Genomic DNA, 25,279 nt, shown 5'->3' with positions numbered 1-25,279 from the left:
TCTCAGTCATCCTTCTATTTAATAGAATTGGCATCACCAGTACAGATGAGTGAAATTCTTTCTTACACTGTTATCTACCAAACCATTTAAGTACATTAATGCTTAGAAATGAAGTGGAAGAGGGGAAAAGAAAAAAAAAAAAAAAGACAACTGCCCCCAACATTTGCAAGCCAGTACTGTACCCAGGATATAATTTTTTTTTTTTTTCAAAATTCAATCATATGAGTGTAAGGTCCATTTGTATCCAGTTTTAACACCTGCCTGTTTCCATATGTGCCGTGCTTGACGAGAACGCCAGCTTCCATGCATTTGGCATTGGCAGCCAGTTCTTTTTCACACAAAGTCACAAACTGAGAATAAAGTTCCAGTCCCTTTTCTTTTTCAATGTTTGCATGGTACTGCATCTTTCTCCCCTTTGGTTTACCACCTAGGGTAGCTTGTGGTATGATTAGCACATCCCCTGGTAAATCAAGAACAGAAACGTACTCGCCGTTTTCATTTTCACTTAACTTAACATTCAACAGCATATTAACTGCAAATAAAAATAAAGGTAAGAGTTAGTGTAACTGAAGTAAATTAAACAGGACCTAATATAACATCATAAACAAAATTCTGAAATATTGTGATGCACAAACAACTATTCAAATAAAAGAAACTGCTTATTAATGAAATGAAACAAGGACAGTCAATAAATATTATTAACCAACGAAGATATACGAGTATTGTGAATAATGTGAAGGATATTTATATGTCTATTTCTATAATAATATATATTATATATACATACACACACACATATAGTATGTCTAAAGAGTTCCTTTGGGGGGAAGTGGTTGGCTGTCTGAAATACTGAAGTTGTTTCTAGTTGGACACCCCCAAAGGAACCCCAGATCCAATCAGTGACCTTAACTTAATTGCCTGATACTCAGATAGGCAACATCTGCACAACACTACACATTGCAGGAGATAACACCATCTTCAGTGCACTTCGGAGGAGTTTCTGCCCTGACTGTTTTTTCATTCAGCAGGACCCAGCGCTGACCTGGGCTGCAGCCACAGCTCAGCAGCTTGGTCTCAAGTGGAGGGAGTGCCCTTCAGAGCTCCACTTTGAGACACGCAGGTGCCAGCTTGTCTTTTGAAAGAGGAAATGGGTAGGAAGGTCAGAGATGCAATGTAGTCTGTAAGTCAGAATATATAAACTTGCAAATAGAATAGATGAATTTACTGATACTATATTTTCCAACGTTTCTATAACAAATCAAATAATTCCCCCCAAACGTCCTCCAACTCTCTAAAAGCTGTGAGAATACTAGTCATGCCTGCAAAAACATAGAAGTTTAATGTGGTTTGAAGCAAAAGGAGCTGAGTTGTGATTCAGAAACCAAACCCACTCATTTGAACAGTTTCAAAATATATTTAGGAAAAAATATTCTCTAAGACACATACTTTAGAAGGATGGTTGTAGTTGAATCTCCTAATAGGAAACAGAGCTTTCTTTTTCTGGCCTGTTTCAGCTGCCACACAGCTGAAAAGGTCATTACTCTCAAGTAGCACTCTCATGAAACTCTCACAAGCATGAAATCAATTTCCGTATCACAGCTTTAAATACACCCAAAGATTTCAACTTAGTTTAGCATCACAGAAAGCCTGTTCCCTCCAAGACCAAGAGAGAAGCCCCCAGGAGCTGCTCTCAGCATTTGCAGTAGCACCTGTGCTTGTGCACTGCCAGGTCTTTCTGCTGGTCCCAGCAAGTAGCCTGAAATAAGACTACTGTTACACAACCTTTTGCAAAACCACTAATAGCAGCTAGCCACAGAAAAGAAAAGGGGAACTTTTATCTGGAATATGTGGCATCATAGAATTTCCCCGGTGATCCAGTGCTACTGATGGTGGAAAAGAGGGAGAAGAAACGAAATAGAAGTAAAAAAGAAATCAAAACCAAACCAAAACACCTCTATCCAAAACAACAGTGGGTGAAGACAGAAATCACTAACGTTTGACCTTATCCCCAGCATCTTCTCCGCTTTGATGTAAATGTTAAAGTGCATGTGGAGAAGAGGGAAAGCACTGTAGACATTCTGAACCAGAAAACTGCGCTTGAAATGCTAACTGTATATGATAAGACTGAAATGAGATGGGAAGGACGCTGTTTAGTCATCCACCCAACTCCCTCTACTGGCTATAGTTACAAATAGCCTGCACATACAGTGAGATCAAGTGTTTAAAATACTTCTCAAATCAAACCATGAATTATTTCAAAACAGTTTCCTCTAAATTCAGTTCTGTCCTGGACTGAACCTCTTGCCTGATACACACAATATGTCAAACAGCAGGTGTAGCGCTTTCTCTGTTTGCTAGAATGTTATGATCATAGGAATTGATTTTCTGACATTGATCATGAGCAGACAGACAGAGTGAGACGTATGGATAACTGTCAAAAGAAACAAGATCAACTAAGCTTTCTTTCAGCCAGGTGATTGATTTGGAATGATGCTATCTGATTTTTTTTTTTTACTTGTCCAAATGGCTGTTGCCTTCTCTGCTTCTACTGCTTTTCTTTTTTTCAAGCAATACAAGAATTTGTAAGGATTATTTCATACCGATTTTTGGAACAAGATCCTCATCAGCACCTTTGAAGAAGCATATGTAGACAACAAGCCCTCTCTGGATCTATGAAAGATTACAGAAAACTGTGTCAATGTTTCTCATTGTCCACCATGCACACTTACCCTTAAAACTGGTACAAAAAATGACAAAATTACACAACAAAAAAACTTCTGATAGTAGCCTTAGTTATTTAATATAGCTTCAGAAATCAAGCTTACACACCACACTGAGGAAGCTTTGCGATATATACTGATTGTCTGCACAATGCTTCTACATAGAATTAAGCCAATTTATCAGCTTCATGTGAAGACAACTTCAGTTAGAATGTACAATATGCAGTATCAACATAGACAAGGTGATGAGATGAGTTAGTGTACTTAAATCCAGCACAGGAAATAACGTAAACTTTTTTACCATCAAACATACAGAAAAAATAATTTTCAGTGCGAATTATGTATTTGTTTCCAATTATGAAACATGAAAACCAGATGAAAAACATGACAGGATTTGTCAGTGAGCTGTATGGTATTTTGATGTTAAAAGTAATCTAGTACAGGCTAATTCTGAACAGTCTATCAATTAAATTGGTCGTCATATTTAAATCTTTAAATATGATGAGCAACAACTATGAAGTTGTTCAGAATATTATACAGTTGATCAAAATATTATCTATCAGTTTGGCTGAATTTTTTTTGGTGAAATGGGACCTTTCCCCTGATTTCTATAGAGTAAAGGATATGCCACTGCTTTAGAGGTTCAGAGAGCCTACTTGTAAAGAACTATCTGTTTGAGGGAAGGAGGAGGAAAAAGGCACAAGGACATTCTTGTATAGCTTAGTTCACAAGGAATGCGTGTGCAAAAACCTGTGCTTTACTGAGACAAACTGATAGGCTCTGCACCCAACAGCAATTATGTCTCATGCACAAGTATACCTGAATGGTTTAATTTTTCAGGAAAAAAGCAGCATACAATATCCACAGCCATACAGTATCAAAAAAAACCTCACCACTGCTTTGTCAAGAAAAAGTATCTTTGTATTTTTGTTAGAAGAAAAATAGATGTCAGCTTATGGAATACCACCTAAGAGATGCTAACTAGACTGGGGCAGAAAGGAGTCATTAATGTTGATGTTATCAAAGCAAAAGGATAAGAAATGTGAATAGTTTCTTAAAAATACCTTTTTTAAAAACTTTTTCATCACTGTTATTTATTTTGCCTTTCCCCTTTTCTTTAGAAGATAAAGGTTTGTGGTGAAGAAAACTTAGCTATACACATGAGATTTTATTCCTTTGTTATTGCAGAGATTAAACAAAATGCTAAGGGCAATGGCTGAGAAGAGCTATGCCTTCTCAACTGTTCTTCTAGTTACCAACTTCTGGAAAAAGAGAATGCACTGTGCAGCCAAAACGTCACATGCTGAGAACTTCCCAATGGCTCCTTTCAAAACTCATTTTGACCACTGCAGAGTATTATACAGATTCCCAAATGACTGCCCTTTCTCGTAAACACTGTAAGAAATGTGGATGGCTTGAACCTCAAGTAACATTTCAAACCATCTAATCAAATAAGGGAGAGAAATGCAAGGTGCCAGAAGGTAGATATCCTTACATGTTTAGTTAAGTATTTTTACCAGAAGCAGACCAGCATCGGGATATTAATAGAGAACAACAATGCACACATACCTACTAATAAAAATGTTTGTGATAAAATAGGCCAAATGCATTTACATTGCATGTATCTGACCACTGCGTTAGAAATAAGTGGCTCTCTAATATAGCACTCATAACAGGAAATCATTCTGAGATTTGCGACAATGGTTTTTGCAGTTTCTCGTACAGTAGTAACAATACTCTGCAAGCAGCTTATTTAGAAAGACAAAAAGGTAAAGTGACATTTGCAAGTCCTAAGGCCAGATAGCTAAAGGTTAAGTAAAAACATTCAGCATTTTTCCAGCCTCTCTCATGATTTGATGCCTATTTTTGAATATACTTTTTAACACAAGACATACGTAGCGGGGCAAATTAGGACAGGAAGTTAAATTTAAAAGAAAATAATTCTGAGACAAGTTAAAGCTGCTAGAGGATGCTTCTATTTACATTGCATGTTTTTAACCTTCTAGAATACTTTTCAACTATGTTATACTAGAAGACTATTCAACTATTTGTAAGGTAAAACTTTCGCTTTCAACTATGACTGAAAAGTGATTGAACACCATTTTCAACACACATGCAACCATGTTTCAACATCTTATTATATTGTATTTTTTCTTTAGTTTTTTTAATTGAATAGAAGATGTAAAATTGAATGCAATTTCACAAGCTAACCTAATAATAATGCATGTGAATCCTCTGATCAATCAGTGTTTCAGGTGACCTAAGACTTGTGCTTGTCACCACTGTTAAGGGTCAGGAAGGTGTAAATCTTTTGAACCAAAGCAAAAACATTGCCATTGCTGAATGTCCTCTCTAACCTATCAAAGCCTAGTTAACTGCTATTCAGAGCTATATTTAATACAGGAAAAATCAAGCAAAATAACATGAAAAAGAAGGTCATAAATGCAACACGCTCATGTGCAAACAGCCACTGCAAGGAACTTACATAGTGAGAGGCAGGCAGTTGGGCAGGGAAACCGTGCTCTTTGCAGACTTACTATTATCAGTAAAATGCCTACATAAATAAATCAGCAAAGCAAGTTACTTTGCAACACTGGCATTTACTGTACAACTGTCCTAAGTAATCATCACACCAGGCAACCTGTGTCATGGAGGGCTGAAGTACCCAGACCCTGAGGCCATACAGCCAGCCTTAGCAATGCTGCCTCCAAACGCTGCTTTTCGGAGGAAAACCAAATAACTCACTCCTTCCCCACCCTCCTTACTAAATACCCTCATCCAAACTATGCAGGACTTCGTTAGCAAATCTCAAATATATTCTGCCAAATGTTATCTTCTCTCAACTCTACCTTTTCCGCCCCGCCCCCCCAAATACAATGCAAGTAAAAATGAAAATGGAAACACTCTGTAATCCTTAGGAAGCCACTTTGTGAAACTAACATAGAAATTATTCTTTGACACTTCCATTTCAAGTTCAGATTTGCTATCGCGTGAGAAAATTTCTTTATATTTCTTACATTCATCTGCAGCAAAGAGAGATTACATTATCTATCGGAGGTCACTGAACAAGTCTGTGCCTGGTACTTTGCACCTCTTTTTGCTATCTTAACCAGAAAACAAATCAAGGGAAAGAAGATAAGGGAAAGACAGTTTCCATTGCCTAAGGTGTAGGCACTTACACTTTTTTAGCTGAATATTCATTTTATGTTTCTTTTCTCCTATAGTTATGAAATACACCAAATCTCACCTGATTTCTCCCCTGCCTTTAAAAGGAGAATTCCTTTTTTTTTTCCTCCTAAGTATTTTGCTGTATACATAAAGCTTTTATGGATGCTATCTAACCAACATGTCTCCACAAATAAGACATCCCATCCTCAGTAATCCTCAATAAGCCAGAAAAAGTCAATCATGAAAACACAACAAAAGCAGCGATTCATGTATAGATATAAAGTATACTCTTAACCTTTTCCAAGATAAAGAGCATCCTCTCTGAAGTTCCTGAAGTACCTAGAGGGGTCTCTTAAAGCTCAGAAACTATTCAAAGCCACCTATTTAACATGCTTTTTATAGTACACTAGAAATTTCTCAAGGTGAGGACCTACTTTAAGTTGTTAATAGAACATCAGGAACACACTGGCTTATGTAAATAATAGTTTATGAGGTCTGTATTTTTTCATTTGTGCATTGACATGCATATATAGGGAGTAACATCACCCTACCAGAGTATGACAGCAGCAAAGATTCCTTCCAGTGACCTCTAAAATAGTCATACTAAAGAAATTAAAAACCTCCCATAGTATTTTGCTGCATGGTAACTTGGTTCTGTTAAAACAGATCTCTCTTAAAAAGCCCCAGGTACCCAGGAAAGATTTCTAAGTACCCATGATAAATATTAGTTAAAGTTCATGTCTGAAAAATATCTGTTGCTAGGACCACCCAAATCTCTTGCAGGTTCTTTTAGTGTTATCTATTACTTTCCTAGTGAGATTGGTTAAGCCATTTAAAACTACAAGTAAGATACATAAACAGTATAATCTCCCTGTAGTCGTTAGTCTTGCTATCTCTAAACCATAACATATGCCTCTTTCTGGATAGTTTAAAAGAGAGCCAGCAAAATGACATTTCTGCTTTTAGTTACTAGATCTACAATTACTTCCGAGATTAGCAAGCTAGAAATAGGAGATTTCTCCTACAGTTAATTCATGCTGTGCTGAGCAACTTTCACTATAACCTTACACCGAGAGGCTAATAATGCAATACATGCAGAAGCTGAATGCAGTATCTGTGAGACGACACACATTTCCCACAAGCAAAATGCTCTGGTTTCCCAGACCCTGCTGCAGAAACTGGGTCTTACGGATCCACCTGCCTTTTCTGAACAAGGAGAGAGACGTTTTAAGAACAATGTGAAAGTCAAACAGTGGAAACACCTAGGGACAGAGTTTTTTTTTTTTTTTTAAATATCCTCTCTTCAGTTGTTGAATGGACTCATCGGCCCTTTAAACAAACTAGAAAATTTTAAAAGTTATATAAGTGACTTTATTTAGCCCCTTCTGTTGTAGTGGTCTTTAAGGACAAAAGACAAAAGCTAAAAACCCCAAGGGCTACGCAGCTGACCCCTGCACAGAGGGGTTATTGTAGTGCAGGTCACCCACGAAGGGGCCGGAGCCTGGCAGCCCTCACGGCCCTAGGGCTGCGCCCCCCCCGCTGACAGAGGGCTCCGGGAGGGGGGGAAGGGGGACATCCCAGTTCCCTCGAGCTGCGCGGTGGGGGTCGACATCCTACCTTTCAGTTTTGGTTAGCGGTCTGGAAACGACCCAAACAGAACAGCACTACTGCTGCCAGCGTCCCATTGTTCTACCAGGCCTTCTCCAAGCGGACACTATCCCACAACTAACTAACTAACTAACTAACTCTCTTCCTCCCTCCCTCCCTCCCCCCCCCCCCCCCGCGGAGCCTGCGGCGGCTCTGAGTGTGCCTAAGGGCGGGCAGGTGCTGCACAGCCAGACTACAGGGAGGGCCGGGCCGCAGGTACAGCCACCGAGTCAGACCGGGACCCCCCGCCGCTCCGCGGGGGTTTCCGCGGGGGTTACGCGTCCCACCCCACCTGGGCCTGGGCCTGGGCCAGGGCCGGCACCTCCGCGCCCGCTCCCTCCCCCCGCCGGCGCTTGCGCAGGAGACGGAGCGTTGTCCCGCGGCCCGCAGGAGCGCCAGGCCGCGGCCCCCGCTCCGCCGCGGGAGGAACGGGCCACACGGAGCTGGCGGCGGCCCGCGGCAGACGTTACCTCCACCCACTCGGCCTCGGAGCCGCCCTCGGGCGGCTTCACCTGCAGCCGGGCGGACGCGCACTGCTGCAGCAGCGCCCGAGCCCGTGCCGCCGCCATGGCGGGCCCGCACTGCCTAGGGGCGGGGGCGGGCGGGCGCCGCGCTGGGGCCGGGCGCTGCCGGCGGGACTCCGGGTAGCGCTCCCCCGGCACCGCGGGCCGCTCTGTCGGTGCCCGGTGGGGCGAGGTGCTCCGTTCCCGGGAGCCCGCGGTGGCGAAGGGCGCGGCACAGGGCTGGGCGCCGGGGCGCCGGCGGGCGCAGCCGGTCGGGGCTGGGGGGGCGGCGGGGAGGCAGCGGCCCTGCGGGCTTTTCAAAGGAGCTGGTGTGACGGGCAAGCGGTAAAGAAAGGCCTCGCTGTAAGCGTTAAGAGAAACCCAGAAAGGCGCTATCACTTTTGCCGAAGGGAAAACGGGGCTCGGTGACCCCTAAGGGGCGGGGGGCGGTGACAGCTTTGGAACAGAATAAAGTATGGCTGCAGCTCGGTGGGATGCCCCGCAGCTAGCGGGAAGCGGGGTTGTGTTTTTTTTTTTTTTTTATGAGAAATGAAAAATCTACTTCTGGTGGGGGAATACTGCATGCTTGGGGTAAGCATAGCATGCTGTATATAGTGTGAAAATCATTAGTCTGAATATTGTTGCTTGCTTCTTTAAAAACAAGTAATGTTTGTGTTTCAGGTGACTGAGACGAACCCATTGAGTTGGAGCATTTCTCAACAATGCTGCTGCTTTGGAGCAGAGGGAACAGAAAATAGCGGAGTTAAAAGGGATCTGGATAGCTAGGGATCAAAATCATGATTGAAAAAAAGAAAGTGCATAGTTCTGAAGTGAGATCCCATTGCTGATGGGTGAAGTTAAAAGTATTGGAGTGGCCTCTGCTATGATCTTCCAAGTTTTTGGCTACGTACCCAGATACTCATTGAATAGCTCTGATATTACAGAAGAGCTGTGCTTTCCTCCCCGCTGTGAATTCTGACCCATAGCAGTTTTGAATAACACTGGCTTCAGCAAAGTCAGGATAGAGTGATGCAGAATTCGGTGTCTCATTCTGAATTCATTTCAAGACTGAAGATTTTATTTCTACAACCATATTTAAAAAAAAAAAAAAAGATGGCTGTAATATACAGCAGTGTGGGTAGGAAGCCAATTCTATTACTTGGCCTCAATCATAAGAGTAAGATTACTGACGATCACTCTTGCACAGCAAGGGGCAACATACACTCATGAATAGCTGTGTTACACGTAGGCATATATTTGGCTTCTGTCTGTTATTTTCAAATAACATTCTTTCTTGCATGAGTGTTCAGTGAAGTTGCTCTTCCCAAAGCAAACCTTTATGGAGGAAGAGGAGATTGCACTAGGTGGTTAGTGCATAAACCAGCTCATTTTTGTTACCTGTAGGCTATGATTAAGTATGAACTGGTTTTGTTTATAAACTCAGCTAATTTTATTTAAAATACCTTCTGCTCATTTACTCTAAAGCCGTATCCCCAGACTCACTAGGAAGAGTTTAATGAGGTAGAAATCCATTGAAAATAAGTTTTTTTCCTGTATATATTTGTGATATAGATTGATTGTTAAGGAAAATGGATTATAGTACAGTCTGAGCAGATCATGTAAGCAGATTATAAAGGGATATTAATATACAAGGATATTGATTGTTCTTTGTTTCAGTGTCATTGCTTACACCAGGATTTGATGGAGAACATTTATTCAGGTGCAAGTTTCAACACAAATGCCTGTGAAACAGTGTATAGAAAAAGTGGTTTGACATCATTGTCTATTCATGGATTCTTGGTGGAACTATGTCACATTTTCCTTGGGAGGCCAAATTAATTTTGTTGTAATGCATCTTGAATTTTTTGAATCTTATTGGCCCATAGTTAGGTCAGGGGCCTCTCTTTGTATGCCAAAGAATGACATAAAATTTGTTGGTTAAATTTTAGACAAGAGTTTGGATTTAATAGTAGGTTTTACATAGAAAAGAACCTCCTGACATCTAAAGAATATGTCCATGTGTAAAATATATTGATATTTTTATCAGTTGCTATATAAAGACATTTTTCTGCATGTTTTGGATTTGACAGCTGTCCCAGGTTATTTCTTGAATCCTCTGTGCCTGTTGTCAACAGAGCAGAGAGAAGCTATTTTGAGGATGGTATCCAGAAGACACTTTTCTGATTGTTTTTACATCAGTTCTCTTTCAGAGGGGCAGATGGCAGTATGAAACATTTCTCACAAATTTCAGTGGACATGTGTTTTTCCTTACCCTTTGTGTGAATGGTCATGCATATTTCATGTACATTTAATGGAATGAATCCTTTTGTGAAGAGGGGGGTGGGTGCTGGGAGCGCTGCCTCTCTGGGTACTTGGCTTTCTCCCATTTTATTAGAGGATGAAATGCTAGAGGTCTTTCAGTACCAAAATGATAAATGATCTCAAGTGGTCTTGAATTCTTCCCTAAGGGTGAATTTTTATTTTTTTGTTAGTAGTAAGTTGGTGTAGCATACGGTTTGGCAGGGTCAGTAGTTGACTATAACTTTGAAGGGACAAGATGCATCTTGGATGTTATTCCTTTGTTTACAGCGTCTGAAACCATGATCAAAGGTCTTTCAAGCAGCTATCACATCAGCAGAGTTGCCCCTAGGTAGTGTCATCTGTTTTGAAGAGAAACTGTACAAAGCTGCAGTGGCACTTAGATAGCAAAGATACAAAATAGGTTGCTGGTAAGGGTTATATCTTGGTAGAACTGCTTCTTGTGGGACAGACTTAGCTGAAAGGCTGCAGAGTGTCAAGGGAAGAATTTGATTTAAAGTTTCATTTTTTCTATTGCAGTAGTCTCTCTTCCCACACATAGAAAGATTTAAAAAAAAAAAAAAGGTGTGGGGGGAAGAGAAGACAAGTAATGGGGCATATATAAGGAAAGAGTGAGTCTCAGTTAACTCACTTAGAACCATTTTAGTAAGGAATCACAAATGGATCCCACTATGCTGTGAAGGGTGAGACCGAACCGATGGACTCTGCTGTGATAGCTGTTAGAGGCTGTTGGCAGAAGACTCATTATGAGTTGGCCTGAAAAGTGGAATTTGCAGCAATGAATTACAAATTTCCATCACAAGATAAAGAAAATTCCACAAAATTTTTTGTACCCTGGGATTAATGTTTAAATAAAGTGCGTTTTTTGATTTGGCCATGCTGAAACAACAGATCAGTTCCAGGAAGAAAGAAGAAAAGATTATTGTGTATCTTTAGTATAAGATATTAAAATTGCCACAAGACAGCTCAGAATTACAGGGTTTTTTTTAAAGTGATGTTTACAATCTACCCTGACCTGAGTCAAGTCCTTTTGTTTTCTGTTGGATGATGATCCCTTTTTCTACTTTTTTGTTCCCAGTTTACTTACTTTGCTTGGTTTTGAGCTACTTAGCCTACTTGTGCTATCTGTGATGAGCTATCTGTCTCTTTGTATTTGGCAATTATTTTTTTTAAGCCTGTTTCTCACTCTAGTTCAAGACCTAAATAAACTTTTGTCTTTTTACAGTTTCAGAATTGCTAGCTGAAATGCTGATTAGCTGGAAAAGACATCGCTGAACAGTGATGTGGGTGTAGAGAGGATTTAGTGGTGGTGATAGATCATTTTATAGTCTAAGTAGCAGACGCATGATGACTGTATTTAGTACTGACTTCTCTCTTAAAGTGCTGTCCAGACACAAAGGTTTGGAGTATGTCTGCCTCCCAGCCATCATCTTCCTTCCTCCAGAGGTAAGGATAGTGGAGAGAGGGCATGAAGAATTTCCCTAGTACAAGTCCAGCAGCAGAAATGAGATGGAATTTCAGCAGTGTCACTCAAAGAGCACAGGTATTGCACAATACCTGTGTAAAGCTACCAGAAATAGCTCTTTAAGAGAAGACATGGGATGAAGACAGTATTATTGACTTTGCCTTCCAAACAGACCCCCAGATCTGTTTAGCCTTCAAAAGAAGCATTGCAGACTTCTGGGGGAAGATGATTGAAAGGAAGATGAATGAGAGGAAGAGATGGCACTGTGACTTTTTCTGGTTTGCATCATAGCTCAGAGGACGGTTGTGACCTCTTCAGCCCTAGTTTATTAGCTTCAGACTTGGTACACCTCTTTGGCTCTTCCAGCAGGGACAACTTACTGTCCCCATGAATGTCAGAATCGTTTCCAGTGAAGTCTGGTATTCCTGTTGTGGAAGAGTAATCTTGTGATTTAAGCAATTGATTTCAAGCATGTTTAAAGTATGCAGCAAAAATTAAATACACTATTAAGAATAAATTAGTGTTTTGTTTAGTCCTTCATACAATTAGAGGTACTGAAATGTGTTAGAGTAATCAAAAGTTAATTAAATTCCTGAACAGAATAACACATTCAGTGTGAAGGCTGTGTCAGGTACATTTACAGCTTTTCTAAGTGAGAAGCAGAAATTTGGATCTATTGGAAAAACAGGTAGCCAGCTAAAGACGTGCAATCTGCTTGCTAACCATGATTGCCTAAAGGAAATAACACTATTAATCATAGTTTCTTTCTCTGCTGATGTCAGGCATGTTCATTTGTCTGTGACACTTAACTACTGTATTTTTCCCTGCTTAGGTGTCTCCTGTTGGAAACGTTTGCATCATTGACAGTAATGTTAAAAGGACTTCTGTATCCTACTTCAATGAAATCAAGAGAGCAGTGGGAGTAGCCTACCTACAGTATGTACCATAGGGTCTAATTGTAACACCTCAAACTGATTAGGAGCGATCCAATTTTTTTTTCACAGAACTGAGCTGAGCTAATAGGCTATAGTCCTGAACCTTTCTGGTACACAGCCAACCTTGAGTTAGAACACAACTCTCAATTCTGGAATTCAGGGGCAGGTTGTGCAGAGCCACCAAACTGACTCCAGGAGGAGTCCCTCCTCACAGGTAAGCAGTTTCTGCTCTTGTCAAGGAATCATACTGCCAGCCAGATCCAGGCTAATCCCTGCAGGCATATTCAAATGTGTATGGACTTGATTCCCTGGTCTCCTGAGTCTGTGATCTGGGTTCTACACAGCAGGAATGCATGGAAACAACTTGAATGTGGGACAGTAACTGAAGTAGTGGTGAGGGGAAAAAGCCCCCACCCAGCTATAAAAAGCTAATCTTACAATCAGGAGGCCTGGAGCAAACAGGGATTAGTGGGAGTGCTGAATGAGAGTCTGCAGCTGTACAGGTTATTTGGTGTCCCTGAGCAAGCTCTGAATACCTGCTCAGGCCAGCTTTGATCAGTGAAACTCTGCTTCAGCATCTCATGTTCCATACGGAGCTGCTGACCACATATCTGCGTGGAGCCTGACACTGCTCTGGTACTATGGTAGGTGGCGGTTCTCCTTTGCTTGAAGGCGGGTCCATGCCTGACTGGTCTAGATGGGTCTTGCAAACCGGGCTCTTCCTAGTGGAGGAGGTACTTAGACCAGGCCCTGTAGAATACAGGCCCTGCATTCTTTAGGTCCTGTGTAGGTTGGTTTGGTGCAGACCCAAGGTGACTCCACCAACTGTGTGCTGTGCTCCACAGCCCCTGTATTACTCATCTCCATTATGCTGGATATTGTCCTCGACTCCTGCCACATAAAGGAATTAAAATCTGTTCTCTTCCCCAGGTGTTGCTGCATCACTGCTCTCTTCACCTCATAAACACTTGCAATAGCAATTGGTACTACAGAGGTGTGGGGTTTTTGTTAGTTAATCCCATTTTTTTTCATTTTCAATGAGAAATTCTGATGGTAATGTGAGGATGTTGCAATAGACAAAAATGCATCAATCAGTATCTTCTAGGAGCTGGAGCCTGAGTTCCCATGTCTTTAACAGATGCCATACGTAAAATTAACAGTACTGGCATAAAACCTCACGTTATTATTAAAAATGTACATGGATCAAGACACTGCTCTTTCTGCTCCTTTCACAAACAGTATGAAAGGCCATTTATTATTCTCTATGTACCTGGAGGACTCCTTGCCTCCAGTTACTGTTGAGTGTGTAGGCATAATCAGGCTTCATGTCATTTTTTTTTGCATTTCTATGGATGACGTTCAAAGTAAAACTCTTACCACAGCTTCAGGCCAAATGCTTTCTCCTTGAGCATATCATTTTTTTCCCCTCAGGCATACTGATCCTTAGCCAGTCAGGAAAGCATGCACACAAATGATAGGTCATTAGGAAATTCTCTGAATAGTAAACCTCTGAAGTCATCCCAAGTGCTGTTTGCCATGCGTCATGATAAAAATGGGTGTTTGAGAAGGCACTAATTATATGCTTGGTCTGTCATTTTATCAGTTGTTGGAGCTGTTGTTCCCAGAACACAGCAACCTCTTGCAGCATAGTTCAACAAGATTGCCAGAGCTCAACGAGCCAAGCAGGGTTGACAGATTTTGGCATTTTTTACCTCCTTTCGCTGTAAGAACACTGCAACTCAAATGGGTATCTCAGTTTGCCATAGCTTTTCTTAAAAGTATATTTTGGGAACTCATTCCCCTTAAAAAATGGCAACTCTAGGACTTTCATTTACCATCAGCCTTTAGTTTTTGATGGTTTGTTTCAGTTAATACAAGAGTGTATATATAATCCTCTCATGATTTTAACCAACATAAATAGAAGGTGATCTTGTTTCCCCTCAGATCTTGTGGGAAAAAAAGCAGATGTTTAATGCAGTGAGCTAAATCACAGAAGACTGTAAATTCTAATGAATATTCATGGAGTCAAATAAGATAACAGACCACGTGTCAAGAAATAATGTGGCTTCCTGCTATGACTTCCAGCATGGCTTAACATGTTTCAAAGAGCTTCCAGCATCAAGAATTGTTTTTTAATATTTAATTTGCACACTTTCTTAAAGCACAGATTTTTTCAATATGTATTTCTGAACTCATTTGGGATTATATTATTACTTTATTATTTGATACTTCATGAGCACTGCAATGATGAAAGGGAGATTTTTCACATAATCTTCCATTGTTGTGTTTTTTTTTAAACTGCCAAAGGGTCACAGTTTCTTTCTTTTACAATAGATGCTAAACAGCTGCTACAGAGTGGAAGTAAAGCACTTTATCTTCAATATTTGATGTTCTAACAGAGTAGACAAATGGTATTTGGTATAACTTTTTCTTAAAGAGCTTTTATTTTACAGACAATTCTTGGAACTGCTAGAGACTTACATTTTCATGAATAACTGGGTAAAACAATTACTTTAACTTGGGATATTCTAATATTCATTGCATATCATTCCCTGGATACTCTGTTGCCCATAGGATAAAGGATAATTGTGCCGTCTTAGTGGCAGTCTGAGTGAGGGCCACATGCAGAATAAAATACCCTTAATTTTGGTGCCCACAAATAAATTCTAGAACAAATGAGAGATATTTTAGCTCTCGTTGCAGAAAACACAGATCTAACTAATGCACTCTGGAGCTTAGAGTATGATTGGCTCACCTTCAGGTGAACTTCTAGGCTACATCTGTACTAGGAAGTTAATCAATTGCAGGAAATATTGTAGGACACTGCAAGTCATCTTTACTTTTAATGATTCCTGACATACTTTTGGCCAGGCTTACTCACTAACAAAAGACTTCTGGTTCTGGTTCAGCAGTTAAGAGCCCATTCTCAAGAGGTGGGTTGCACGACCTACTTTGCAAACCTTTCTCTAATAACTTTCATAAGTCCTAAGTGTGAGCTATGACCAGGGGAGGTTTAGATTGGGGTATTAGGAAAAATTTCTTCACTGTAAGAGTGGATAAGCATTGGAACAGGTTGCCCAGGGAGGTGGTGGAATCACCATCCCTGGAGATGTTTAAAAAACATGTAGATGTGGTGCTCAGGGACATGGTTTAGCGGTGGACTTGGCAGTCCTGGGTTAACAGTTAGACTTGATGATCTCAAAGGTCTTTTCCAACCTGCATGATTCTGTGATATTTCCTCATGTCAAAGTTTTAAATCGACATTTTAAAAGGTAACAGTGCAGTTCTTTAGCAGCAGTAATTACAAGAATGCAAATTACATTTATTTCTGTGACAGAGTTGCGTTTTCGACCTTATTTTGACCTTCAAAGATCCATATGCCAAGAGCTTTCATGAAGAATTCACTAGAAAACTACCTTCCTCTGAACCGATTACAATAAGAAACCTAGTTACTTTGTTCTAGGGAGCCATGAAACCAATCTCTCTTCATGCCCAGGGAGCTGAAATGGAAAAGAAAGCAAAGATAAATTATCCGAATTGAGAGGAACTCGCTCAGCTTCTTGTAAAAGTTAAACTGCAAAGGTGCTCCGCTTAAGGCTGTTCTTCCCTTGGTCTAAGCTTCCTATAAAGGAGAAAATAGGTAAGAAAACATGCCTATCTTTGGTCTCTGTGCTGGGAACATCAGTTGGCGCTATTCTGTCTAAACCAGCCTGCTGTTTGACGTAACACAATGTTAACAGAATTAAAAAGCTGGGGCGCTGTGTATCTCTCTTTTTTTGAGGTAAATCAGGAATAGTAACACTTCAGCATAGGAGATCAGAAATCAAGAACTTGAGATTATATTCCTGGATCAGCGTCTGGCTCAATGTAAAACCCTGAAGAAGAGTTACTTTCCTTCGTAGTTGCGGATTGTACAGAGGATTGCATTCCAAGTATCAGCTGCTCTGGCTCCACTGTGGTGGACTGTCTCACAGTTTTACATGACAGTGCTTTAAATGGTATGCAGGCACAAGAGTTGTTCATAGATCAAATTTATTTTCAGCTGAGCGTGGTCCTTGCACACTGAAACACTTTAGAGCAGGTTACTGCTGGCATAATTGTGTAAGTGGTCCATACACACCCAAAGGACATTGGTGTCCTCCTGAAATATCTTGTGCTACTAATGTACTAGGAATTATGAGATAAACATTGAATGGCCACAGAGCAAAACTGAACTGGTCTGGAACACAACGTAGATTTGAAAAGTAATTACTGAATACCAAAACCACTAAAGTTCATGTAATATCTCAATCAGACTCATTGGTGAAATAAGATTAATTTGCTCTACAGACTCATTTAGTCTCAAGGTTCTGATGTTAACGAAAATGCTCCTTGTAAAGCATAAACTCATTATTGAGAAAAATGAATGAAGAGAGAATAAAAATTATTTCAGAAACTGAAACAGTGACTGAATGCCATTATGACTCAAGACCAGTGGTGTCAAATGCTTTACAGAAGCTTTTAGGACAGTGACCATCTTTTTTATGCTGTATTTGTACAATGTCCAATACAACAGGGCTTTTTCTGCCCCTGGAACTCTTATCATTGCAATTTATCTCCATTACTGGGGAAAAAAAACCCAACAAAAAACCATTAAGAAAAAGAAAGGAAAGAAGAAAGAAAATGCTGGTCTTGCTTCAATGTTTGTAAAATATATGCCAAACATTAGGAATACTTTTAAAAAAAATCAAAACCTTTGTTTTTCTCTTTTCTTCAAGTATGGAAATACTATTAAATGGAGTTAATTCCATTCATGCAAGGAATATCTATATATCAGGTACGTAAGAAAAATTATGTGGCTTTGTTACTGGAGGGCATATTCAACAAAATAAATCTCTTCATTCTCTGCACCACTTGCTTAAGGATGGAAAAATTGCTGTAATACCAGCTGCATCTTCACTGCGATGTGACTGTTACTATAGTAAGCAATATTAACCTGAAGAACTTGATGACTGACTTTAGAAGAACCTAGCGATAATTTAAATAAGGTTTTCATCTCTTCTTGACTGTGAAGGACTGCACTGATGAAAATGTCCACACGAAAGCAATATACAAACTAAATTGGGCTCAACACTGCCAGACCTTCTTCCTCACTTAGCAAAACAGAACTATAGGAGACAATTTCTGTCTCAGTTTAACATTTGGCAAAATATTCATATAGGATGAAGCTATTTTTATGGTCTTATATTTATTGAAAATATTAATACACATGATAAGGAAAAAATTATTACTGTTTCTCACATATGTTCACTGTGCTTGTTAAGGTGTTGCAGTTTCAAGTATTGCCATGTATAACGAACAAAATTTGCTTCTTAAACAAGGTTGTATTCCATATGAAAACACAGGTAAGCCTCGCTTGTTTTGAATGGATATTTGAAATCAGAACTTCTTAAAATCCCTTGGGTCAAATTTATTTTGCAAAGCCTCAATATCAGTGATGTCAGCCTTGGTGTCTAAACCTAGCAGGAAAAAGATGTAAGAAGTGAAATTCTAGTGAATGATAGAGAGGCAATAGCATGAGACATAAGGACTCTCCTTATACATGGTTGCAGTTGTTTTCTCCTCTCATGCCTGAAATTCCCTACTTACATGGTTTTGACATATGCCTTACTGATACAGCAGAAGCTTGTTACCCCCAGGTATGACAACAAGCCAAGGTGTATGAGCTCTGCCAAGCCAATGCTGGTCTGTACAGGACCCGATCACATGTCTCAGCAATAAGTAAAATAACCTGGAAGTTACTTTAACTTACATTATGGAGCATAGCAAAGATAAAGAACTCACACTGGTTGGCATTTTGGCTTGGTTTATTTTGCAGCCTCATCTAGTTTGTCAGCCCCACGGGAGAATGATTGGCAAGAACCATGAGAGCAGCTCTAGCTTGGTCTCAGAGCTGGCAAAGGGAGGAGGTGGCAGCCATCCTGAGACACAGCGCATGGGCTGAGCCAAGAGAACGCTAATGAGTGCAAGGCTCAGAAACAGGGCAGAGCAGAAGGGTCCCTGCACACACAGTTGTTGGGTAAGAGCACAAGAAGTCAGAGAAGATTACACCACCACCACCCCCGCCCCCCAAATAGGCTTAGCTATAAAAAAGCTTGGGAACAACTGCTCCAGTTTAAGATGGCATGGAAAAAAGGGAATGTGATGACCCCAGGTGTCCTCCTTGCTTTCCAGCAGTCTGAGGCTCAGATAGAAGCAGAATCTCTAACTTTTAAAAGGCAATCACGGTGATAGTTTTCCTGGCTTCTGCAAAAGTGCCACAACTTCCATAAATCTTTTATACTATATAACAATTTATGGATGATTATATAGTAATTTAATGTATTAATCTATATTTCTTAATTGTACAACATCAGCCTTGTTGTCCATCCCAAGAGCTTTGATAACTGGCCTAAAACTTAACTACCTTAGACTTCCTTTCTTCATGAATAAAGCAATTATCAGTATGTGAACAAAAAAGATAAAAAGCAACATTTAAACCTTATTTATCATAAACGTGCCAGGGCTGGCTGACCAGCCAGTGAAAAAACCCCAGAATTAGTGACCTCCATGCCATACACACTTGCCCTGGTACGCCTCTGTGGCCAAAGATTACAGGCCTGGTTGTGAAGCTAAAATGACCCCTTAGTTTTGAAGAACATTTCTTTAGCCTTTAATAAAATTTCTAGTTTAAATTTTGACCAAAATAGATGGCTCACATGAGTAAGCGTTTGCAGTGTGTCCTTAACTTACTATATTATTAATATCATACTATGCAGACACTCAGAAATGTGACTAGAAACACAGGGCTCCATCAACTTTGAAAGCTTAGTCTTGATAATGTATTCTTTTTTTAGCTACTTACTTCCTACTGCACACAAATCAACCTAATTATCTACAAGTAATTTTTCAAATGTTAATTAATTTTTAAAATTTGGAGTCATTTGGCAACAAATCTCTCCTAGCTATACCTGGCCACCCTTAATTGATTTTGTGTGGAGAAAGAATACATTTAAATGCAAGAAAATCTAATTTCAGACGAAAATAAATTATATTTTTATCATGTTAGTGTTCAGGCTGAATAGCAATTTAAAGTCTTTGAAACATTTTCTTACACTTACTTAAAGAAAATGTTATTAATTTGCATTAAAATTAAATAATGTGTCTTTCATTTCGCTGAACTATTGAGAAGTCTGGAGCAGAATTTTCTGAAAGATGTAGAGTTTGCCATGGTTTCCATAAAGACTCCAATCTGGCAGTAAAATCTTTGTTAATTTTTGTTGCATTTTCCTAGACTCATATTTTAGCACCGTATGTGGACTGCAATGACATGTCAGGCAAACAGACCAATATGTTCAAACATTAAAATTTAAATAGGAAACTAAAAGCAATTATAAGAAGTGTATAATCCATAAAACTTTCTTCACAATTAGTAGAGATGGTAGACTACTACTCAATCAAACTGTAATCAGTGTATTCCATTATTAACAATGAAGGTATTTTGAAAATGCCTGCTTTATTGCTAAGCAAATTTAATCCCTTTCTAATGGCCAAAATCTACTTCTTATATTCACATTTAATACAACCTACTGCCATATTAGCTCCCCTACTATTAACAAACGAGTGCTAAAATACACCATTAAAACTGAAAATACTGAGCATTATTCTTTCTTAGGTGACAGTTTGGAAAACTCCCTCACCTTACTTTTCTAAAAAGAATTTTTTTTGTGTGCTTTATCAGCTTTACAAAAAACCCCAAACCCTCAAAAATATGTGAGGTTGTTCCAGTCACTGTTAAAGCTGTTTTTAGAACCAAAGACAATATGACGGAACTTATTTGCCATTTTCTTGACTTTGAAGGGATGGATATCTAAACTGTATGCCTACCAGTGATCACGTGGTACCGATTTAATTTCTGTGAGATGCACAGTATTTTGCACTTTTAACGCTGCCTCCAACTGCTCAAGGTAGAAAAAACAATTATGCAAATTTCTTGCAAGGCAGAAGATAAAATGGTTTCCTGAGGCAGTGAAAGAAAGATCCTTGAGGCAGATCTCTAGTATAGTTTCAAAATGAAGTATCTCATTGGTGTTCAGTACTCTTTTGCATTTTGGTTTGTCAGTAGGGTAAATTACTGGGAAAGTATTTGACCTCTTTAGGTTTTTGTGCTAGCTGCGCAAGATATATTCATGTGGGTTCAACAAAAGCAAGACGTTGAATGAGAATTACTTAAAGGATAGCAAAAAAAAAATATTTTTATAGTTGTAACTTTTTGTGTGGTAGCGCAGCACTGGAATAAACCTTTGAAAATGGTGATTTTTAACAAAATGCTTGATTAGTGCTTTTAATAATACAAGTCAAACCCCAACATTTAAAATAATCATGAAAATTCCTCTTACTGTGAAAGAGAGGAAATGATTATAATAATGCTTTGCTCTGATGTAAAATCCTCTCGTCCGTTATATCTTACAATGGATACCAACAAAAGGCACTATCTACACTGTATTTTATCCTTACAAACTAATGGCCTGAAACTGCCAAGATCTGAATGACTTCTATAATACCACTTGGATAAAAAAAGGCCTATTCATGGAATTGTCAAGAGCAAATCACATCAAACCGATCCCATTTCCTTCCACAACATGGTCACAAGCCTTGTAGGTGGGAGAGAAGCAGTAGATGATGTGTATCTCAAAGCTTTAAACAAATTTCACACATGAAGAACAGAAACACAGTTTTCATGAACCTTCTGTGGAGTGGGTGTGTAAACTGGAAAACCAAAACTATAACCAGAACAATTATCAGTGTTTCAATATTAGTATTATAGTAAAAAAATACAGGGTGGCATCTGTCCCGGCTACAGGTCTCTTTGTTCCTTTAATTAATGACCCAAATGATGAAATGGAATACATTTGTTCTATGTGCAGAGGGCACAAACCCAGGAGGGACCAAGCTCTTGACCAACCATTTTGCGGGCCAAGGTGTGAAGTGAAGAGGCACCGAGAAGCTGAGGGAGCGCCGCAGCGAACACCACAAAACCCACCACGAGCCAGCGAGGACAGGCGCAACACTGCGAGGAGCAACCCCAAACCGATCCCTAACGCATACGGTCACCCAGGATTTTTCCCTTGGGTCCAGTTTTCTCACAGGAGCTGCTCTTCGGTGCTGCTGCCTCACGGTGCCACCGCTCGGCACTTCACCCGGGAAGGCCTTGGCCTGCTCCACCGAGGTTCTCTCTGCGCAACACCCTCCACCTCCAGGAACCTCTCGGCTCTACCCGGGGCGGCCCAGCCTCAGTCCCGCGGCCGGGGCTCCGGCGCTCCCGGGCTCGGCAGGGGCTGGCGCTCGGGCCGAGCGGGGGAGGGGAGCCCAACGCGGCGCAAGGGGCGGGCCACGGCGCAGCCAGACGGCGCCATCTCAGCGCGCCCGGGCGGGGGGAGGCGCAGGCGGCGGCGGGTATGGGGGCTCCCGCCTGGCGCTGGGCGCTACGCGCCGCCCGCCTCCCCGTCGGCGGCGGGAGGGTTTTCACGGCGCCGCGGCGCGACCCGGGCTACGGGCTCGTCGCCCCGTTTGCCGACTCCGCGGTGAGTGAGGCGTGAGCTCTCTGCTGTGCGCCGGGTCCGGCCCGGGGCGGGAGGGGAGCGGGACGGGCGCGGAGGGTCGGGGTGTGTGCGCGCCTGGGCGGGAGCCGCGGCGCGGTGGGAGGCAGGAGGGCCGCCGTGGCCCGGAGCCGCCCGTGTGCCCCGGCGGGCTGCGTCCTGGCGCAGCCGGTTCGGCAGCTGCTCTGCGGTGTGGGGATACGGTCGCTGCAGGGCATAGGGGTGGTGTGGGGCATCGGCCGGGCCGAGCAGAGGAAGGTGATGCCAGGACCCGAGCCCATTCTGCGGCAGTAGCGTCGGGGGCAGCAGCACCGGGCCGCCCGGCAGCAGGTGGGACGCCGCTGTGGAGAGGCAGGCTCTGGGCTGTAGCCCGCCCGTCCCGCTGCGGGGGCCCGCAGGGTGGCGGAGCGCTCCGGTGTGTCGCCTTCCGAAAGAGCAGCGAAGCGGGGCGTGCGCCCGTCAGCCGGCACTTGCTCTGTGCCTGTGACACGGCTGGGGGACACGCAGCTCTCTGCAAAGCTGCTTGTGCCTCACCGGCGCCTCAGCACCTGGGGTTTCCCGTTGCCATTAGCCGTATTTGTCGTGCTTGAAGCAACTGTAACATAAAAGACCGCTGGGTCTAGCCTATTTTTTAAAGCTTCCGACTTTTTAAGTGGTGTTTCGGTTTAACATAAGCCCTTTTCTTTTTTTCATTCCAGTGTTAACATCCATAATACTTAACTGTCTAAACAAAATGCCCCCCGGGGTTATTTTCCAGCAGGCCCCCTGCCCTGGAGCAGGCCCCCCTGGGAGGGCCTGGGTTTGCACCAGCAGTGAAACTCTCTCAGTGCACAGTTGGATTCTTCCCTGTCAGCTTTCTCTGTGAAAACTGAAGGTTGGTGCATACGCATTTGCTTGCTCTCTGTTTTTGTTAGTCTTCAGGCTCCAGGGATGAGGCTCTGAGGGACAAACGTGCCCGGATCCTGTCACGGGGGCTGCCGAAACAGAAGCCCATAGAAGGAGTTAAGCAGGTGGTGGTCTGTGCTTCTGGGAAAGGAGGAGTTGGAAAATCAACAACAGCAGGTAAGATTATTATTTTTTTTATTGTTTACTTTGCACATTTTGTAATACTTCATAAGGAACATTTGGGCACTTGATTCGTTACCTTCTAATTGAGTCTAACTAATCCCACTAACAAAGACCTTTGCCTCTGTCAAGTCCCATTGCAGCCATTGAGAATCTGCGTGGTTTTGCCTTCATATGAGTTGCAAATCAAGCAGGCAGTATTGAATTAGTATCTTCATAATACTGCAGTGCTGTCTTGGGACGGTCTGCTCTCCGAAGAGGAGATGCAAGCTGAGGTGGACAGGATCATACGCCAGTGCAGTGATGCTGTTCAGCCTTCCCTAGCAGTGTAGGTGTGCCTGCACAATGCTCTTCTGTGCTATGTCAGCATAGTTAAGTGCTTTATAGAGGATGCTAATATTTGGAAAGTTTAAAAATCAGGTCTCCAATTTTGTCAACTAATATAGGCAATTCATAAGCAAAAGGTGAAACAGTAGTTAGTTATAAATCATGCGAATTGATCACAGCCTGGTGAAGCACCTTGAACTCCTCTTCCAGGCCACCATTAGGTTTTGAATAATTTTTCTCTCAAAACTGTGCAGTCCGTAGGTGGTAGAACAAGATAGTACATGGGTTACCAGTATTGCAGAAATTTGCTTGATTTTAAACAAAGATGATACTGAAGGTAAATCTCTTTGAAAAGATGTCTGTAGAGTGTTAGAAATTTGTTTTAAAGATCTCTTCCTTAGCATCTGGATTGGAAAAGAGTCATCCTTTAGTTGAATGTTGTCTGCTGTTCATCTCTATTTGCTGTGAATAACACATTGATGTAGCTCTGGATTTCTCATTTTGCCGTTTGTGTTACAGCCGTGCTTGAAAAGAACTAATAAATACTAGAACAGACAAATAAGATATCAGTTGTGAGAGTAACTGTACTCAAAAAAAAAAAAGTAATGGAAAGTATTTTTTTCTCTACATATATGTGTATCCTATGTATAGGGTAGCATATATGTATGAAGACATGCAAATCAATCGATACTTGTATTTCTTAATGATCTACCTTTTAGTTGATGGTTATAATTCATATGGTGGTTGTTTCAGGTTACTGGAAATAGCAAATATCTGTTTGTAAATCAACAGTGTACAAAATGAGCATAATTTTAACAGTAAATTCGTATTATCGTCCTTATGTTTGCAAATGTGCTAATTTATATTCTACTAACTGGCAACTGTATGTAATTTGTACATGTAGTATGACATATGTATAAATAATACTTAGATGTGGGAGTGCGTACCCATGCATTTAAAAATAAAAAAAATCAAGGTTCAAGCATTAAATAAGAGAGTTGAAATGTAAATGGATCATTCAAATGTTGTTGTATCGGACAGGCTTTTGTTAATGAATGTGTTCATTTGCGATACTGAGAAGAAAAAGTAATTAGATTTTTATTAAAAAGAATAAATGTCATGGTTCAGATGAACAACTGAAGATCAGATAACTTGTACGAACAAAATTATTGCATGGCATCATTGCTGGATAATGTACTTAAAATGATGTTTCTCATGATGGAGGTTTGTGGGGAATATGTTTGCTGACAGCTCTGTTGGCTCATTTTGAGAGCAGGAGTTTAAAAGGAAGGAGAATAGCACGCGTCTCATTCCTAAAGCACCATAGAAAATAACCTAAATCTTATTGTCTGCATCTCTCTGAAGGGCTGTCAAGGCTCTTCGTATTCTTTCCCCCAGTGTGTTTATATTTCAATTACTCTGGTTCTCTGTTTTAGGACAAGTTGTTATGCATTCTGGTCAGGTTTGTCGGGGCCATTCCTTAACCTGTTGAATAACTCTGTTGCCTGCAGCT

At 41.1% G+C, this 25,279-nt stretch overlaps 2 protein-coding genes and 1 long non-coding RNA gene across 8 annotated transcripts in view; 2 read left to right on the top strand and 1 right to left on the bottom strand.

Annotated features, from left to right (window-relative positions):
• On the bottom strand, positions 1 to 8,133 carry DTD2 (D-aminoacyl-tRNA deacylase 2). The gene is made up of 3 exons (XM_080397050.1): positions 8,006 to 8,133; positions 2,601 to 2,670; positions 1 to 532 (listed from the first exon to the last, which is right to left on the bottom strand). Exons 1-3 carry the CDS (start codon positions 8,102 to 8,104, stop codon positions 207 to 209), a joined length of 495 nt encoding a protein of 164 aa, XP_080253176.1. The 5' UTR covers positions 8,105 to 8,133; the 3' UTR covers positions 1 to 206.
• Positions 8,134 to 8,138: 5 nt separating this feature from the next.
• On the top strand, positions 8,139 to 21,103 carry LOC308067731. The gene is made up of 2 exons (XR_013929716.1): positions 8,139 to 8,231; positions 8,720 to 21,103. It is a non-coding gene; the product is annotated as an uncharacterized lncRNA (long non-coding RNA).
• Positions 21,104 to 22,180: 1,077 nt separating this feature from the next.
• Positions 22,181 to 25,279, top strand: part of NUBPL (NUBP iron-sulfur cluster assembly factor, mitochondrial) — a 99,383-nt gene continuing 96,284 nt past the window's right edge. For 3 of the 6 annotated variants that reach the window (XR_013929705.1, XR_013929706.1, XM_080397044.1), the window contains exons 1-2: positions 22,181 to 22,359; positions 23,289 to 23,436. Coding sequence is in view for 2 of the 6 variants with exons in the window: in XM_080397044.1 (XP_080253170.1) it covers positions 22,234 to 22,359; positions 23,289 to 23,436 (274 nt within the window). In the remaining 4 variants the exon portion in view is untranslated. Of the gene's footprint in view, positions 22,360 to 23,288; positions 23,437 to 25,279 lie in introns of those variants that run through there. The other 3 variants (XM_080397043.1, XM_080397045.1, XM_080397047.1) reach the window with 3 other exon arrangements.

The sequence above is a fragment of the Falco punctatus genome (assembly GCF_963210335.1).
Source record: "Falco punctatus genome assembly, chromosome: 7".
In the NCBI taxonomy this organism is placed as follows: domain Eukaryota; kingdom Metazoa; phylum Chordata; class Aves; order Falconiformes; family Falconidae; genus Falco; species Falco punctatus.
This window is presented reverse-complemented; position numbering and strand designations above follow the sequence as displayed.